Source organism: Athene cunicularia (genome assembly GCF_003259725.1).
Source record: "Athene cunicularia isolate RWA chromosome 6 unlocalized genomic scaffold, athCun1 chr6_part1, whole genome shotgun sequence".
In the NCBI taxonomy this organism is placed as follows: Eukaryota; Metazoa; Chordata; class Aves; order Strigiformes; family Strigidae; genus Athene; species Athene cunicularia.
The window spans coordinates 6,627,232-6,644,939 of NW_020799105.1; the positions used below are offsets into that span (position 1 = coordinate 6,627,232).

At 40.7% G+C, this 17,708-nt stretch overlaps 2 protein-coding genes across 2 annotated transcripts in view; one reads left to right on the top strand and one right to left on the bottom strand.

The window, feature by feature from the left end:
* Window positions 1-9,672, bottom strand: part of LRRC18 (leucine rich repeat containing 18) — a 39,464-nt gene extending 29,792 nt beyond the window's left edge. The window contains exons 1-2 of the mRNA XM_026851431.1: window positions 9,580-9,672; window positions 3,075-3,127 (exon numbers count right to left, since the gene is read on the bottom strand). The gene's annotated coding sequence lies outside the window, so the exon portion shown is untranslated. The remainder of the gene's footprint in view (window positions 1-3,074; window positions 3,128-9,579) is intronic.
* Window positions 1-16,423, top strand: part of WDFY4 (WDFY family member 4) — a 147,571-nt gene extending 131,148 nt beyond the window's left edge. Inside the window, exons 57-63 of the mRNA XM_026851430.1 lie at window positions 684-841; window positions 2,511-2,669; window positions 6,521-6,700; window positions 9,550-9,732; window positions 10,359-10,446; window positions 12,636-12,747; window positions 13,913-16,423. Coding sequence (XP_026707231.1) covers window positions 684-841; window positions 2,511-2,669; window positions 6,521-6,700; window positions 9,550-9,732; window positions 10,359-10,446; window positions 12,636-12,747; window positions 13,913-13,979 — 947 coding nt within the window. The 3' untranslated portion in view covers window positions 13,980-16,423. The remainder of the gene's footprint in view (window positions 1-683; window positions 842-2,510; window positions 2,670-6,520; window positions 6,701-9,549; window positions 9,733-10,358; window positions 10,447-12,635; window positions 12,748-13,912) is intronic.
* The last annotated feature ends 1,285 nt before the right edge of the window (window positions 16,424-17,708 follow it).

Sequence of the window (17,708 nt, forward strand, 5' to 3'; positions counted from 1 at the left end):
AATACTCAGGAGAAATCTTGAAACTTATGTTGTAGAGTTCAGAACAGATTTTTTTTTTTTTATAGGACACCTAAATCTCTTCTCTCTTCTGCATTCTGAATATGTTAAATTGAAACATAAAGCTCACTGTTTTCCATTTGCATTCTTTCTTTTTATATTCAACAGAAAAGTAAATACTGTCTTTCTCCACTTGTCGATCTTCAAATTTTTTCTTTTTCTTCATCTTTTTGTTAGTCTGCTACTTTTCTTACCATGAAGAAGCCTGGAAAATTTCAGTGTGTCTACTTTTTCATCACATGGTGGAGTTCTTTATATCACACATCTGTGGGGACAGTGGGGTCCCATGGCAGTACTACAGAGGCTGTTGGTGACATGCCCAGCATCCTCTGTAGTGCATGGCATAAGGCAGTCTGCCAATGAAAAGGAGCTTAATGGCACTGCTGTTAAACCACCTCCTTTGGAGCACATCATCTGCATGGATTTATGTGCTCTATTGGAGATGACTGTTTCCACTCTCCTGTCTGGAATCTCAGTTGTAGAGTGGATTTCTGTCTGTGGGCCTGCCCACAGCACTGAGCCCAGCTGTAGGTCTTGCCAGCCTCACCACACAGGCTGTGCAAGGAGGAAAGTTAACATAAGTGCTCTAAGAACAACAGAATTAAATATCTTCTCTGTCTTGTCAGACTATCCCAAGGGAGCTATTGGGCACATTGTTCATACTGAGAAAGGCATTCTGGCTGTTGAAAAAAATAAAGTTTTGATTCCTCCTCTTTGGAGCAAAACATTCTGCTGGGGATTTGAGGACTTCACGTGCTGCTTTGGCAACTATGGGTCTGAGAAGGTAAGTAAGATTTAAGAATTCCAGAAATGGTATGTTGTGGACTTTGACTGGTTTGGGCCCCCATTTCAGAGAATACTGGGGAGCTGATTTCAGAGGATGCTGTATAGGACTTTCTTACAGTCAAACTTCTTGATGAATCTCAAGTTGGATATCCCAAAAGTCACTCTACATTGCTAAAAAAATGTGGCATTTCCCCACCAAATTGTATCAATGAGAAATTTATAAATTATATATTTTCCTTCCAGTGCCTGTGTTGTTCATCAAAATGAAGAGGAAACCCCATTTCATAGGTTGTAAGGACAACACAAGGTTTTCTGTCCACTGATTAGAAATTTCATTTTGCAGAATTTTCTGCTGGAATTAAAATAGGACCATCTGTCAGTTTCCTTCTTGCTCCCAAGCTTAGCCCAGTTCATTCATTCAAAATAATATCTTCTATTCTGGAAAGTTAATAGTCTTACTTCTTTGATGTTAAAAAACCCCCAACGTTCTGTGTCATCACACTACTTGTTAGAGCACTTGACAGATCTAGTTTCTTCCTCTATCACAGCCATACTGATTTTTGGATGTGTTTGAAACAATGTTACAATACAAAAAGACATCTGAGTTAGCTTGGGTACCAGAATAGCAGAATACATCATTCAGCAAGATACTGACTTGGGTATTTGTGCAAGCCACATCTTTTTTTTACAGACATACCCACAGTCAATGGAAGTGGAAAAGCCATGAGATGTGTTTTAGTTTCTGTTCCTTGTATAAAATTATTGAGAGTTTTCTCCCTTGATTTCAAATCAGTGCTTAGCAATTCATAATGCTGCTGTAGGTTTATATTACCTCTTTTGTCTCTTCGAAAGTTGATTGTCACTGAGCCTAGTGGCACTGAGCGTAGTGAGTGTGATTACAGTCACTGTGAGAAGTAGTTGGGAGTCCAACTTGAGTTCATTCCACACCAACAGTGTCTCTGGACATTTCAAAGAAATTTTTTGTTCTCATTGTAAGTAGGTAAAGGTTTGTTCTGTCTGTGGTATAGTTTTTTGTAGCTGTGTCACCCAGCTTCACCAGAATCATTAGTACTATAGTGTTGTCTCTGCTGTGTGGGAGAGAGCTAATGCAGAATGTGAGCAGAAGGATGTTTGTGCTATAATTGTAGCAATGTGTAATAGACCTGACTTGGTTTAGGCTTGTTTGGGTGCTGCTAACAGAGCCATTGGCACAGAACGGAATTTAGTGCTTTGGCTTTTGACTTTTCAATCCAAGTAAGAGGAGGATTTCAGAGCCTGGCACTAACTCTGTTAGCAGTGGCTGTCACCTCCTGAGCTTTCTGTTTAATCTACATTGAATGTTTGCATTCTGTCACTATATGGTAGCTGAATGAGCTGCCTGAAGTTATGTAGGAAGTCTGTGGCAACAGAGAGATTGGAACTCAGGTCTCCTAAGACATAAGACACCGACCTTTGTCCAGCTTTCCTGTTTGGCCCTTGGAGGATGGCACAGCTGCATGCAGTCACAAGCCTGTGCATGTACATGTGCAGCTGTGCTGTGAGCATAGACTGGTTAAAATGAGCTTTTCTTTCCTGGAATTGAAGAAATGGAGGCTCAGTTCTGAAAATGGAATCTGCCAGTGGCATCACCAGATGAGCATATGACTTTAATCTTCTTTCCTGTACAGAACATGACTACGTTTGAGTGTATGGCAGACTGGGGAAAGTGCCTCTGCGCTGTATGTCCTTCAGCAACTACCATAATCACATCTGGAACAAGCTCGGTTGTGTGCGTCTGGGAATTTTCCTTGATCAAGGACAAGGTGAAATGTCTAAACTTGAGACAGGTCAGTACTGTGGCTCTTTTGCTATAGAAACAGTGAAATCCAAAAGATTAGTTTCTTTCTCTCAGATGACAGGCAGAGGAAACACATTTGGGTGAATCAAGAAGGCAGAAAAAACCCAATAATCAGCAGTATCATGTGACAACTTGTTATTAGGTCAGGAGCTGATATACCTTATACCTGCAGGTTCTAGTTATGAACTCTGTTTGGCTTTTTTTTCCACTTTGGTAGCATTTCCAGAGTTTATCATGATCAAAGAAACAGTGAAGAGAAGGTGTATGCTTTCCTCACTTGAAGTACAGCCAACCCTTGCATAATTTTCAAAATCAGTATCATCTGGAGATGCTTATTACTCTTTTTGGGTGCTACAGCAACAGACAGGATCTCCAAAACACCATGCAAACCTACCTGATGGAGATGAAGGCTCAGCTAGGCAAAGTTCTTGATTCTTTTCTCTCAACCTGAATTCAGAACATAAAAGGTTTATGTCACTCCATGAGGAAGGGATGCATCCAATAAGAATGATATCATTTGTGTCCTCATTGTCCAGAGTCCTTTAGTGGTAGTTGATTTGGAACTCATCTATAGTCATCAAACAGATGTATAAGTGCTATTTCATTTACAAAAGTAAATTCTCATGCAAAACTTGTGTGGTTCAGCTATGGTGAGTTCTCAGCTTTACAATAAAGCTACAGTACACCTCTATCATATCTGAAAGGCAGTATGGGCCCCTTTTTCCATCAGAAATCAAGAGACAGAAAACACTGATAATTTTAGGCAAACTAATAAAGGGCTCACTGATCAGCAAGGTCTCCAAGTGTTAGAAGCTTCTTCTGTTTATTTGCTCTGGAGGGATATTCAGATGATATTTCAGTGCATTCTGTACCCCAAGCCAAAACATATATTTGTCATTAAATGATCTGAAAACTTCCATGTCTGTTGGGATTCCAGAGAAGTATTTAGATCTTCATTCATATGGAATTCTTGTGTGTTGAAATTAGGAGGGAAACTGTCTGATGTTATGATGTTTCCTGCTTGAGAAGAAGCCAGAAATATGAGACCAGATCTTCAGTGATGACCTTTTAATCCAGTTGGTTATTCTAAACTAGGACATGGACATAGAAATGAAATAAAACATAGTAGAGAGAAGTAAAAACAGTAATCTTTATCAACATCAAAATAATACCAGTCAGGGGATCAGTTTGAGTTTCAAGCAACTGTTTGAACAGGCTTTTATCTCCAGTATAATGCCTTCCCTTTTAACTATCTAAAATCAGCTTTGCTGATGTGCTCCTCTGTGATTAATCTGGTATTACCCAAAGTCCAGAAAGTAGCATGAGGTCATGCAATGACAAATTCTGTATTTCTTCCTTCTCTTTGCTAGCAGAGGCATTTTTGATGACTGACTGGCATAGATGTAAATCTGAACTATGGTTCTAAATGTCTTCCAGTGAATTACTTGCTGCTTTCATGTAATTCACTGTTTCATGGTGGCTGCTTTTTCTGCTGAACAAAAAAATTGTATCATCTTTCCTGAGAGAGTGAGCTTTGCTTAAGTAAAGCTGATGTGCTATAAAGTGGATGCTATTCACTTACCAGCTGTCTCATGGGACTGACACATTCTGGTTTGGAATGTAGTAAAGTACAGAAACAATATTTCAGCAGAAAAAGTCACTTTTCCCTCTCTAGCAGGGGCTGCTTCCACAGTTTTGTGGAACACTAAAGATTGAGTGTAATAGCCTCAGTATTGATCCATGCAATTTACTAGTTCTCTCAGTGTTCATGAGCAGAGTAATCCATGTGATCCAGCCCCCAGAATTTCTGCACCAAATAAAACACTAGACTAGGAGAAGCATCCAGGCAACCTGTGCTGTTTGCCACACCCACCTCTCAGGGAGGTGTTGAGCATAGCTGTGAAGTATCTGTGTCCATGCAAGCCAGTTAAGTTGGATGGTCAAACTTGGTTAAAGTTTTGATGAACTAAGCATTCCTGCAGTGAAGCTGGTCGTCTTTTTTGCCTTTTGATACTTGTGAATTTACCCTGGAGATAGGCCTCACAGTTCTTTCTACAGATATGCTGCAGGATATTTCCCATTAAGGGAAAATTTGTCAGTCTTTGCAAAGTGATAATGAGAAGATGGTAGAGAGCTAAAAGCATGTGACTTTTTTTTCATGAACATGCATTGAGACACTGGTGGATTATAACTGGGCTAAGATATAGCCCTCTATTCCACATTCAGCTTTTATTTAAAGCACTTCACTACCAGGTAGGATCTTTCAAGGTTAATACAAGAAAAAAGGGGTTTTATTAAAACTTGTGCAGGAGCTTAGCTTGGCTTGACTTGGCAGTTTGGATGCTGTAACAGTGAGTCAATTTTCTTTTTTGCCTTGGAAGAAGGAGATGAAATTTGGAGCTCCTGAAACATGCCTTGTCCCAGCCCTTTTTTGCAGAGGTCTTGTGCAGTTCTTTAGCACAGGCACTGGGTTATGCCCAGTCCTTTGTAAAGAGCCTGTTCTACAGCCAGACCAAAGCTGTTGCTGAGCCTTCTTTTCTATGCTCAGTTGAGAGTGTTTCTGACCTCTGAAACCCACTGTTGGAGACCCCATTTTGTGCCAGTATTTTTAGTCAACAGTTCTTGTGAATGGAATCAATCACAGGCTGAAATTCATTCCTCCCAGTTGCAGGTCACCTTCAGTAGCACATAGCCTGCTGCAGCTTGGCTTCTTCACCAGTGGATTAGTTTGAATACTGTTGTCCTAGTAACCTTGGCAAGTGGCAGCACATGTTAGCCAGCAAGGGTTCAGTTTTGTAGTCACACGCTGGAAAAGCGTATGAGATGTGTTTGCAAAAATCATCCAGGACATGTGGCTCTCCTGCTCCATGCTGAACTGGGACAGACACTAAAGATTTGCTAATTATGTCATGTAGAGAAAGCCAGCAGGGAATATGCATTTACTGTTAAAACCAACATTAAAACTGGTGGATCTGATTTTTCACAGTAAGAGAGCTAAAAATTGAACCCTGAAAGACTTTTTAGGAAATCTGTGAAGGGCTTTTTCCTCTGTTATCCTGCAGGCTTTACTGTCATTGGTGGTTATGCAGCAGAAATGTATACCGCTGTCACTTGAGAATGTTGCATTAAACAATTGTAATTGGTATACTTCAATCCATGACTTCTGTCTGTGCTGTGAAATTGCCTAAAGTGTAGTCTTTTTTTATGAAACTATTTAAATAAGGCTAATTAAACTGGCCATTCCTTATGTCTCTGTAACCTCTAAAATAACAACAAAAAAAGAATGTTGTGCAATGATGAAAGAGAAAGGAATTCCTATAGGGGTTTAAAGTAAAATTTCTCCCCAAATGCTGTTTTTCTTCTTAAGTAAAATCAGAAAAATACTAGTACTTGTTCAGAAAACCAGAAAGATAAGACTGAGAAGGTCACTGATACACATCCTGATAAGTTTTATTTCCAAATGTTTTTAAAATATTGAGAAATAGTCATTTTCAAGCATAAATTTTACTTAAAACTGCATGGACTGAAGTGACAAATGATGTTTTGTTGCTGAGCAAAAAGCACTGTCATAGAATCTGAAATGTATGCCAAAGGCCCTGAGTTATTGTGCAACTTGGGGCAAGTTATATAATCTCTTGGATCCTCAACTTTCCTCAACCACGAGTTGAGGACAAGGATGATTCTATAAGATGCTTTGCTATTTCCCCCTCATACCCTTTTCAGTTCTCCAAAGAATGACTAGGTTGCTTGTTCTTACTGAACAAATGCCAGTAGGACTGTGATTCCCTAGTCAGTCAGTCACCCTCTGCTGTGGTTTCTTGGTTGCTTTTTCCCCACCAGGCTTTATATGGGCACACTCAGGCAGTGACCTGCCTTGCTGCATCTGTGACCTACAGCATCTTTGTGAGTGGATCTGATGACAGAACCTGTATCATTTGGGACCTGAACCAGCTGACGTACAGAAACCAGCTTCCTGCCCATGGGGCAAGCCTCTGTTCTGTTGCCATCAACAATTCAACAGTAAGATCTTCATTTATCATCTTTCTTCTGATGTATCCATGAACATTTCATGATAATTTAATGGGTGCTCTTTCCAACATAAAAACATCCTGAGTCTGATACATTGATTTTTTTTCTTTCTACAGAGATTGCTAATAGTGTTCTTAATGATGAGAGGCGAGCACTAAAAGCAACATCTTAGATTGAGTTGCTAAGTAGAGGCATCTTTGGATGGGTGAATGCAGGATTAAACAACTTTTAGTTTACGGAGAATGAAGTATTACCCTAGTAGCTCCTGGATTTGGCTCACCCATAACCTTATTACCTCCATTATTTCATTAATTTCTCTTGACATTCATGCAGCAGAGCAATGTCAGCTGAGACATGTTAGACCTCAGTCTGTCACCTCAGCTGACAACTGCCTTACACCTTTGTGGTGACAGTGTTGGCTTTTTGTTTTCTCTTCTATTTTCAGGTGTGTGTGGAGTTCTTGAGAGCAGCGGGTATTAGTCTGTTGTGGTCTGTGCCTAGATAGAACTGCATGTGTGTTGGTAGTAAAATATTCCATACTGGATTTTACTGAGATTTTTTCCCAAACTTCTACCTCCCAGAAATGTTGCTTGCGCATTTGTATTTTCTGTCTCTAGTAAGATACTAGAGCAGGTTTCTACCTTCTCAGACAATTCAAGGTTGGATTCAGTACTAGAGCTTGTACCAAGAGAGACAAAATTAAGTTCATAGCAATAAGAAAACAGGCAGACATTCTCTATTTAATCTGTGCCAAAACAGTCATCTCATATCAGAGCTTTAATAACCATGAAATCTGATGGCTAGTAACTGAGAGTGGGAATTAAGTAGTCTGTTCAGTGCCAGCTCAGCTGCCAGGCCCATGGGTCCTGGTTAGTGTAAAATGGCCAGTGGTTTCAGCAGGCCAGTTCAGAATATCCTGGGAATCTCTTATGAAGTCAGCTGAAGCAGTGCCAAGCATTCAGAAATGAGTGGGTGGCTGGCACAGAGCATGGGCTTGAGACTCCAGGAGGATGGAGTCCTCTCCTTTCTATGTACCAATCCATCATTGACAGCAGACGTTTTAGTTGGTAGCTCCTCTTCCTGAGCTCTCCAAAATGAGGTGCTCTGTGCCAGGAAAAGTCTGGTGATTGAACCAAGCACAGTTCTCCAGCTTGTTGGAGTGCAACTGATTAAACTGATTGGACCATAGTCCACAGAAAGATTTGTTTAAAATGGGAAAAACCTCAGGGAAGTATGACTGAAACTTCAAGGAAAAAAAGATTAAATGTTCCATATGTTGTGGATGAAAAAATTCTTTTTGATGTTAGCAGAACAGGATGCTTAATTCTGAAATATGTTCCTGTTTACATTTTCTATATAGATTTATATATTGTAACATGAAGATAGAAACAAAATGTTTTCATTGTGCTAAATGAAATATTTTGATTGACACAAAATTACATGTTTGATGACAAGGTTTTATTCCTGGAAAATTCAGAGTGATTTGAAGCAAAGTTTTGAAGGAAACAAATTTCTGAACCATGTACTTTTCTGTGAAATAAGAATCCTATACAGCTCTTTGCTGGGTGATTGTTGGTTTTTATATTTGCTTGAGCCTCTAGAAGCTCCATTTATAGACCCAAATCTCATAGTGTTTGTATCACGTAGACACAAAATGAAAAGGCTGTCCCAAAAATTTAATAAGCTGAGGACGACTGTAAAAGCTTGCTGTAACTAATGATTTCAGTTAGTTTTAAATCCTGGGCTAGACCTGAAAAACACTGTCGATCATTACCAATTGCCTGGACATTATGGACTCTCATGCAGATAAGGTAGCTGAAATTTAATCTCTTTAATTATTGGCAACTCTGTTTCGAATGCGCTATCCTTGTTTTACCTTCAGAATTCTGCCCTGCCGTGTGAAGAGCCCTGGCCCCAGATCAGGCAAGGGTGAAATATGGTGTTAGTTGATTTAAACCAGATGCATGCTGCTAATTTAAGGGCACACAGGCCTTTGCCAGAATTAGATTACTTTGCTGATGGTGTTTTATTTAGCTGATTCTTAGTATTCATCAAGGGTGGCAAGATCAGGTGGAATTTCAGTTAGTAACTTCATCAAAATGCACTTTTGATAAGATAATTTCAAATTGCAGCATTGGCTCGTCATTCTGTGTGTTTCTTGCCCCTAAGGGATTACCTGTGTATTTGCTCCTTAAGTGCAGTCTGTGGTAGGACTATGCACCTGCGTGGAAGGGAGAGGAAAGATTCAGTTGCAAAGGATGTTTTCTGCATCAGAAGTGCAGGTCGCTGAATGCTGAGCTGGTTGTTGGTCAAATGCAAAACACAGTCTAAAAATGCGATGACATTAAGCTCCCTGTGAGGGGCAGAGGAGGATTGTGAAATCACCAAAGGCTTCCCAGCTAAGCAGGTGAACACCATGTCCTTGTTTAAGAGCATGCTTATTTGTAAAAGCTAAGGGCACTAGTCCTGGCCCAGAACCTGTGCTAGTCATTGTCCTTGTCCCTGACAGTAGCTAGGTCAGTCTGTCAGTCTGCTTTTTTACTAAAAGCCTGGATTTTCTAGAAAGTAGAAAGGGAATGTTTAAATAAATGTTTTAATTTTTAAAATTTAAAACCCTTTTGTTTCTTCATTGTCTTGCTAAATCTGAGATGGTTATTTTGGGTTTCTATGATGTAAAATTGTCAATTTTTTCATGAGAAAAAACTGTCATTTTTACTTTCTCTGGTTTACATTATCTGCCCAGAAGCAAACTAAAGGTCAGAGTAGCTCTGTAATTTATAATCAGCCCTTAGGGAGTATGAATGTAGGATTTTGAAACATTGCCTCTTGCTTTGTTACAGGGTGATATTATCTCTTGTGCTGGATCTTACCTGTATCTGTGGACAGTCAATGGCCAGCTTCTTGCAAGCATTAACACCACCTGCAGCCCTGAATGCCATATTATTTGCTGCTGCTTTGCTGAAGTGATGGACTGGGACACACGCAGCATCATCATCACAGGAAGCACAGATGGAGTGGTGAGGGTAGGTGGATGGGACAGAGGAAAAGGGAATCCTGATTCATTGTAGACCAAAGGCAGAATTTTGCATCCTAAATGGAGGGACAGAGCTGCTAAAAGTCCATGCCACCTTAACAGGTCAGCACAGGGCAGAAGCTGAAAATCAGAGTAAAATGTTTGTTTCCTATCAACTTTTATCCTCCTGAATGGAGAGCTCTTTGCCATTCAGGAAGAATTTTTGAAAATGTGCTTTTCATTCTGGTGTGGTTTTGAAAGCAGAATTATTATTGCTGATCAGAAATATGTCTGAGTCTGGTTTCTGAGGGTTGGTTCACGGCTCAGTTTATCAAGCCATACTTTCTCAGGAGCAGGAATTCGCTGCTGATTCTGCCTCTCTTCTGGTGGGAGAGCTTCCTGGGTTAGTGGGATCCTCATTATCATGTCAGCCTCGAACCCCACCACATCCCTGCATACATTTCTCCAGTATGACACCCTGCAGCCCAGTGGCAGAGGGAGAGATGACTGTGGAATCATGTTCTGAAGTTAGAACTCCACTTTCCACCCCTTGCTGAGAAGCAGGCAGCTGTATCTCTCTCTTTTTGCATTGTTACAATCTGTGCTTTTCCCATTTTTACCTTCTTGTTGTCACAGCTGTGGAAGACCAAATACACTAATACCCCAGATCAAGCTGCGGGACTGAGACCACAGAGAGGCACAATGGAAGAGCCAGGCAACATGGGTATGACCACAGGGTGGGCTGTGAACCGTGGTGTGACTATGCTGCAGACTTTGCTTGTGAAGAAGAGGGTGTGTGAGCACAGTGGTGTGAAGGGCAGATGGTGCAGGTAACTGGTGCAGTGTTACTGTAACCAGCAGTAGAAGTAGTGGTAGCCACTGCCCTACCTTAGAGACAGAGAGCACCCCTGAGCCACAAGTCACATGGGCACATCCTGCCTGGATGAAGCTGAAAGCTTCTTCATAGGGTATCAAGTTTGACTGACCACCTTTCTGCATAAACTTACGAAACTAATGAACTGTCCTGGCTTCAGAAAGCCCATTCCCTTGGCAACTCTGCTGATGGCTTGTACTAAAGTGTCCTGACATAATGTCAGAGTGAGCAATGCCAGATCCTGCCCTGGATGGAACAGGGAAGTTTGTTGTCTTTGCCACCCTAAATGAGGTCAGAGGACCTTCAAACAGGTAGGAGGCCAGCAGCAGGCCCTAGTGCATGGAGCTGTTTATTCAAGGCTATGGAGCTGATACGCTGGAGTTCTCACAGAGCTGAGGTTAATAAGATGATGGGGCTACAGTGCTGACTGGTACTAAAAACAACTCAAGCTCACTTCTGTGTTCTAACAAATACAGCAGCTGAAACCTGCCACGGAGCTTTAAAGGTACATCCTAAATAGCACAGCTTGCTTCTCTTCACAGCACATTTTTTAAGAGAAGGAATTGTGGTGTTAGTATGTATAATTTACACCACTTACTTGCTGTGATCCTTGTTACAGACATTCTCTATTACTTCAATTTTAGGTACACAATTTGCATAAATATAGACCTATAGATGTAACACTTGCATAAAAAAGATATTATACAGTAACTGGGCATTACCACTGAGATGTTCAGAAGTGCTGTTCATGGAACTTGGCATCTACATTACTTAGATTGCTATGTGAAAATATTTATACATACATAGGCATATTGAAAATGCTGGACCAGATGCCTATCCTCCCTTTTGTCATGTCTCAGAGTAGCTAGAGCCAGATGCTTCTAGGCAAGGTTCAAGAACACCAGAGATGCCAGATGTGAGATAGTCTGGATGTGGTATCTACATAATCCATTTAATTGTGGTCTCTAATCAGATTGCTGTAAGTCAAAGCAAAAGACTTAACATTATTTCCAAAATCCTTTTAGTATTCTGTAGTAATTTTGCAGATTATTTTTACATGTAGAAATGTCCAAGTTGCATTAAGAATTTCCAAGGTTTGTGTCCAGAACTTCCTGTGGCCAGTATTTCCATGTCCTATTTACTCAGGTACAATTGCACAGGCATGTCTTTGAACAAACTGAAATTTTAGCTATTTTAAAAATTTATATCTTAAACAGTTTTCTAAATGAGGACCTAAAAGCTGCCCGTGGGAGGACAGCAGAATGTTGATGTTTGTGTCTTTTTTTCAGAGAGGAGCACTGGCCCCAAGCATCTGATCATGTGTAGACACACACACACCTGTTTGCACATGAGCCTGTCCTCAGATGCATACAGCAACAGCATTCTTTATTAAAGAGTTGAGAGGTGTAATAAAAGTGGTGACATGCTCCCTTAAACTATTCAGATGACTTCAGAATTATTTTAAATGGCCAGATATTCCCACATCTCATTCTATGCATTAAAGAAAATAAAATTAATACAAAACACAGTCATTAAAAAAACCAAAGTAACCATGATTGAGTTATGTTGTTAAGTGTGTGTGTGTATGTATGTGTGTGTATGTGAAATGTTCTCAGCATTTAATTATTGGTTCTGTTATGAGCAGATTTAGATAAGTTGATAATACCAGGCCTTTATGTAATTTCTTTTTACTAGGCAATTATGGGCTGTATTATATCCTGGCAGCAAGGTATTGTGGGGCATCTTATTAAGCATAGAACCAGTGAAAACTGATGAACAATTTTGCTGAACTAGGCATGCAATTTAGAAAGCAATAATACACAAATCCAATTTAGCACACAATTGATACAGCCGCACGTCAGCACATGTAACTATCATAGCCACAAATTAAATTGGGATGGGCCTATTTTGCAACAGCACAGGCTGAGATTAAATATATTTGTTCTCAGTTTAACAACTTGCTGACCATAAATAATAACAATCCTATCCATGCTGCCCCCAGACACTTTCTAAATATTTATTTTCAAACCACACAACAGGTAACAAGTGCGGAAAACATCTTGTTCTCTGTCGGGAACTGAATCCCAGTCTTGCCTTGACCGGAAAACCAAGTAAGACCAGCCCGGCAGTGACAGCGCTGGCTGTATCCAGGTACTGTCCTTCCCTGCGCACTGTAGCTGGTGCCCGGCAGAGCAGCGCGTCTGCCCCGGGCTCTCCACCGCTCTGCCCCAAATCGGCAGGGGGTTTGCTTTATTCTGGAGTTTGTAAACTGCTGGGGTTTATGGCTTTTCTTGTTGCTGGATTTTTTGTTGTGGTTTTTGTTGTGATTTGTTGTGTTTGGTCTTGTTCGTTTTTTGTTGGTTTGTTGGTTTGGTTTTGTTTTTTTTTTTAATCTCAGCCGAATGACTCTTAGCCAAACATGCAGTCACTCTGGGAGCTGGCCTGGCTAACTGTGTTAAGTGAAGGATATTGGAGTAGTCAGTGGTCAGGTGGGAGACAACCCCGGAGAAACAGCAGGTTTCAGCCGGCATATCTGTGGAGATCAGTAGCTGCTACACTGTCTCTGCACTACAGAAAAAGCACTATCCTAGGAGCTGCTGGAGATACTCTCTCCTTAAAATGTAAACAGGAAGTTTTTGGCCAAAGGATAACTTTGTTGTTAAACTACACCCAGTTTGCACAGCCAGCAGTATTTTAGTTTACTCAGTCTCCCTCCTGCAGTTTCATCTGGCTGTGATACTTGTTATCTCCTGCTCCAGGATGTTAAGATGTACTGTAAAACAGTTGCTGTCTTTCTCTCCAAAAGTGTTGGAGTGCTGGCATTTTGATAGTTACTAAAAGGATTCCTATATTCTGCATGCTCAGATTTAGAGCACTTACTCAGTGTGATGTTTATGTGCATTGGAAGTGGGAAAGTCTGAGCGGAGAGTTACTTTCATTAGTGTTGGTGGCACTGCACGCAGCAGAGATTCGAGCAGCTGAAGCCATGACATTATGTGATAACACATCTGAATTCTGAATCTGGCCAGCAGATTATTTATCATCCATAGTTTCTCAGGGAAGGGTAAGAGCTTCTGATCTGGCTTAGATGGTCCACAGCTAGCCCACTGAACTCCAGGAAAGTTTGGATCCAATTCTAAGTTCAGTCTTTGAAGTACAATTCTTTGTTTACTCTATATAATTGTTCTTCAAATTTAACATTAAAGATAATCTACTTCTCTCATTGTTGCATCCTCCTATTTGCTACACATACAGGAGAGAGCCTTGATCCTATTTGTGTCTTGTTCTTAAATATTTTTCTCTTTTTCTTTCTAAGAAATTCTACCAAGCTCCTAGTTGGTGATGACTGGGGAAGAGTCTGCTGCTGGTCTGTGGATGGATAGGAAGAAAGAGCCAAGAACTCTTGCTTTTTCAGCTTTTTAGATGGAAAGAAAATTACTCTTCAGAGCATGAAAGAATCAAAGAAACCAGAAGCCTGTGGTTGGGGACTGAATCTCAGAGGAATTGGACTGACTCTGCAGTCAAGTCTGATTGAAATTAGAGAAAGAACTCAAGTTGTGAGAGATACTGACAGATATGCAAATAGACAATGAAATTTTGCAGTATTTGTCTTGGGAAAACTTTTGTATTTTAGATACTGAATTTGGCATAATACATTGTATTTCACAAAAAATAGCTAGCAAATAAAACTGCCTTGATTATGCCAAAGTGCAATGTAGCTTAATAAAATGAACCTATTCTAATTTTAGTACCATGAGATCAGAAAATACTGAGGCTTCAAACATGTTAAGTGAGTTTGTTGCAGTATCTTTATTCTTACTAACATACACGTATGTTAATATGTCCATTCCTACTCTTCTCCTTCCTTGAATCTGCATGAAAATGTATGCATGCTGTCTGAAAATCTATTTTGTTTGCAAAGTGAAGGCAGGAATTTCCGTGTTGATAGTAGTGCCTTTATCCAGCCCCATTGTGAACATATGTTATGGTGCAATCTTCAGTTTCCTAATCTCTGACGTTTTATTTCATTGTGAGCAAGGCAGGCAAAATGTATGGAATGGGTGAGGGTGGATATCTGACACAGCTGGTCAATATATTCTTTCATTCTCCTGCTTCACTGCCTTCTTTCCTAGCCTTGTCCCAATGTCCTCTGGAGTATCAGTATCTTATTTTACACACAGAAGGGCTGAGCAGCCACTTAGGCAGAGCAGCTTCCTGAACAGCACAGACTCGGTCAGGGCACAGCCAGGAAGAACACAAAGGACATTATGGCCATGAAGGCCCTTGTATTCATACCACCAAACACACCCTTGAACAGAAAGAGCCAGGAGAGTTCCCTGATTTCCACTGCACTGGGACTGGTTAGCACTGCAGGAGTGAAGCCATGTGTGTGCAGTGCTGGGCGGCCAGAGATTGAGGAATGTGAGGAACCTCTCAAAATCTTGGTGCTAAAGACTTGCCAGCATCATTGGGAAGAATCTGGAGTAGAAAACAGGTTTTTAGCAGTCTTTCTCTAACTACACCACCAAACTTCTTCTTCCTGTAGGACACTGCTTTGTTCACAACTCTTCTTTTGAATTATGTTGCTGAATGAACAAGACTTCCTGTGGCAAACAGCTTTCTTCCTTACAGGGTGCTGAGACATGTCCCAACCCCCAACTTGCCCCACAGCTTGGTCTAATCTCCACAGTGAGTGAGGCAATTGCCTGTGGAAAATGTAGTAATTAGAGGTTAGCTCTTGATGCAGACATAAAAGGAAGGCTGCATTATGTCTGCACAGATGACCTGGCTGGTTATCCTTTCTAACCTCCAAGTGCATGATTTGATGACTCAAATGCTATCCTTTCTGCTCAGGGAAACATACACTGAAAACAGGCCAAAATGCAGTAATGTTTTTGCAATCAAAGTAACCCTATAGAACAAAGATGGACCATGCCCATGTTTCCTTTTCCTGAGGACTGGGAAAAGGTCAATTGTCATGGAATTCAACAGAATTAAGTACAGTGCTTCTTTCCTCTTCCCTTTGCACATTCCTTAAAAATAAGATGTGATTTGGATACATGGACAGCAAGACTGCTGTCAACTGAATACAGCTTTACTGAACCATTATAAAGGTGATTAAGAGCCATGAAAGAAGATCAGTACCTGTGTTTTCATTTACCTAGTAGGTATCCTTATAGCTTGCTAATTGTGTCTCCTCCTTCGTGCAGCCTGTCTTTGCCAGTAGCAGATACTTCTTTTCCTAGAGCTGGCACTGGCACCTACTTTGCAGCCTGGACAGCTGCACTAATGGCTCCAGTGCTCTAGACATCAACCTGACTTTGTCTGGTATCAGAGGAGGCCAGCTATAGTCTAGCCATTCATGGTTTCGACAGGTTCATGTCCTTGTGCCTAACGTCAGTTCTCTCACATCTTCAAAAGAAGGATGAGGTGCATCTGCTGTTGTTTTGGATCACAGAGAACAAATCCAGAGTATGCATGTGTGAATGGAAGTCATCAGGTTACGAATGTCTTCCTGAGTCAAGCTTGTGCTAATGTTCAGGGAATTGCAATTTGGGAGAATAAAAAAGGCAAATGGATAGAAGTGGGTTGTAATTTCCTCCCGAATCAAATTCTGATTAGGAGTGATTTGCTGCATAACAGTGCTTGGTTGAGAAAGTTTTGGTTTCTTCTCTAGCTCTAGAAGATTTTTCCCGAGAGTCCTAAGTCATGGAAATAAATGCATATTGTGAGTACCAAAAGCACCACTCCTTGCTTGCAGAGGTAAGGCACAAATGTAAACATTTTGCTGTCATCAAATTTCCTAGGTCTGACACAGCCAGTGGGTGCAACAGTGGTAGAGTTCTTCCTGGTCATCCTTCTGCAGGCAGGTCTCTGTGATGTGAGGATTTTGCTAGAAATTTGTAATATATGGTTGAACAATTACAAGAAATTAGCCCTCTTACAACCACTTTTATATTTGTGATGGTCTCGTGTTTTTGGTAAATGATGAATGTCCATGAAATCATCAGCTCTAGATGTGGAGGTAGCTTTCATTGTCACATAGACAAGACTTGGTGCTAGATCAGAGGCAGCAGTGGTGCCTACTTGGTGGGTATCCTGATGTGATACTGACTTTCTAATGGCCACATGGGATGTAGGGGTACAAGATCTAGAATATGTTGGAAAAATTAAGCAAGTAGAGTAATTCCACAGGAAATACTTTCAGCATAACTCCATTGTTACTGTAAGTGGCACAGCACGAACATCAATGGAGTGTTGTAATTATCTCAGAACCAACTTTTGCAAGGGTAAGTAGCTCAGGATGAGAATTACCCTTAAAAGAAATCCAAATCCCATTAGGATAAGAAATACAGAAATAAGGCACAGTCTTAATTCTACCCTGTAGGAAAACCAAGAAGAGAAATGTGGAACAGCACAACCTTTATGTGACTTTAAAAATCAGCTTAATCTAATCGAGGGCCATAAACCCTAAAATGCCTTAATCACACTTATTTGGTTATTGCACAGACCATCTTGCTTCCTTGTTCTGCAATAGAAGTTTTATAAATGCTACAGTGAGCATTAAATACCATCTGATTTCTGTAGCTTTCTGTTGGCTGACAAATGCTAGTCAAGCGGTATTTGCAGAGCTGCCTGTGCACTGCAGGGCCTTTGCATCTTCGTAACAAAGAATTTGCTCAAACCTTTTTTGAGAAATTCACTCAATTTGATCTGCAACTCCCACAGGAAAATTTCCCTTGTGATTTTCACCATGTGCTACTGTTTTCAAGTCCTTTTCATGCAGGGATCTCAAAGCTTGTTACAAGAGGGTATTGGTAAAAAGATCATCTCATTCATGATTGCCTATGGCTGTCACAAGGGAAGTTATTTGAGAGCCATATGAGCTAAAATAATTTGCAGGAATATGCTCCCTTCTGCATGAAAATGCAGCCTGTTGTGCTTGTCTCTCATCTTTCAGGAGAGACATCTGAAGGAAGTTGAAAAAGAAGCCCAGAAAATCTCTGGACCTGATCCTATCTCTCTTGTCTTCTCCCGCTTGGTACTAAGCACCTCTGAGCCAGGTAGCTGGAGTCATTTGTTTGCTTATGGTCACACACATCACCTAAGCA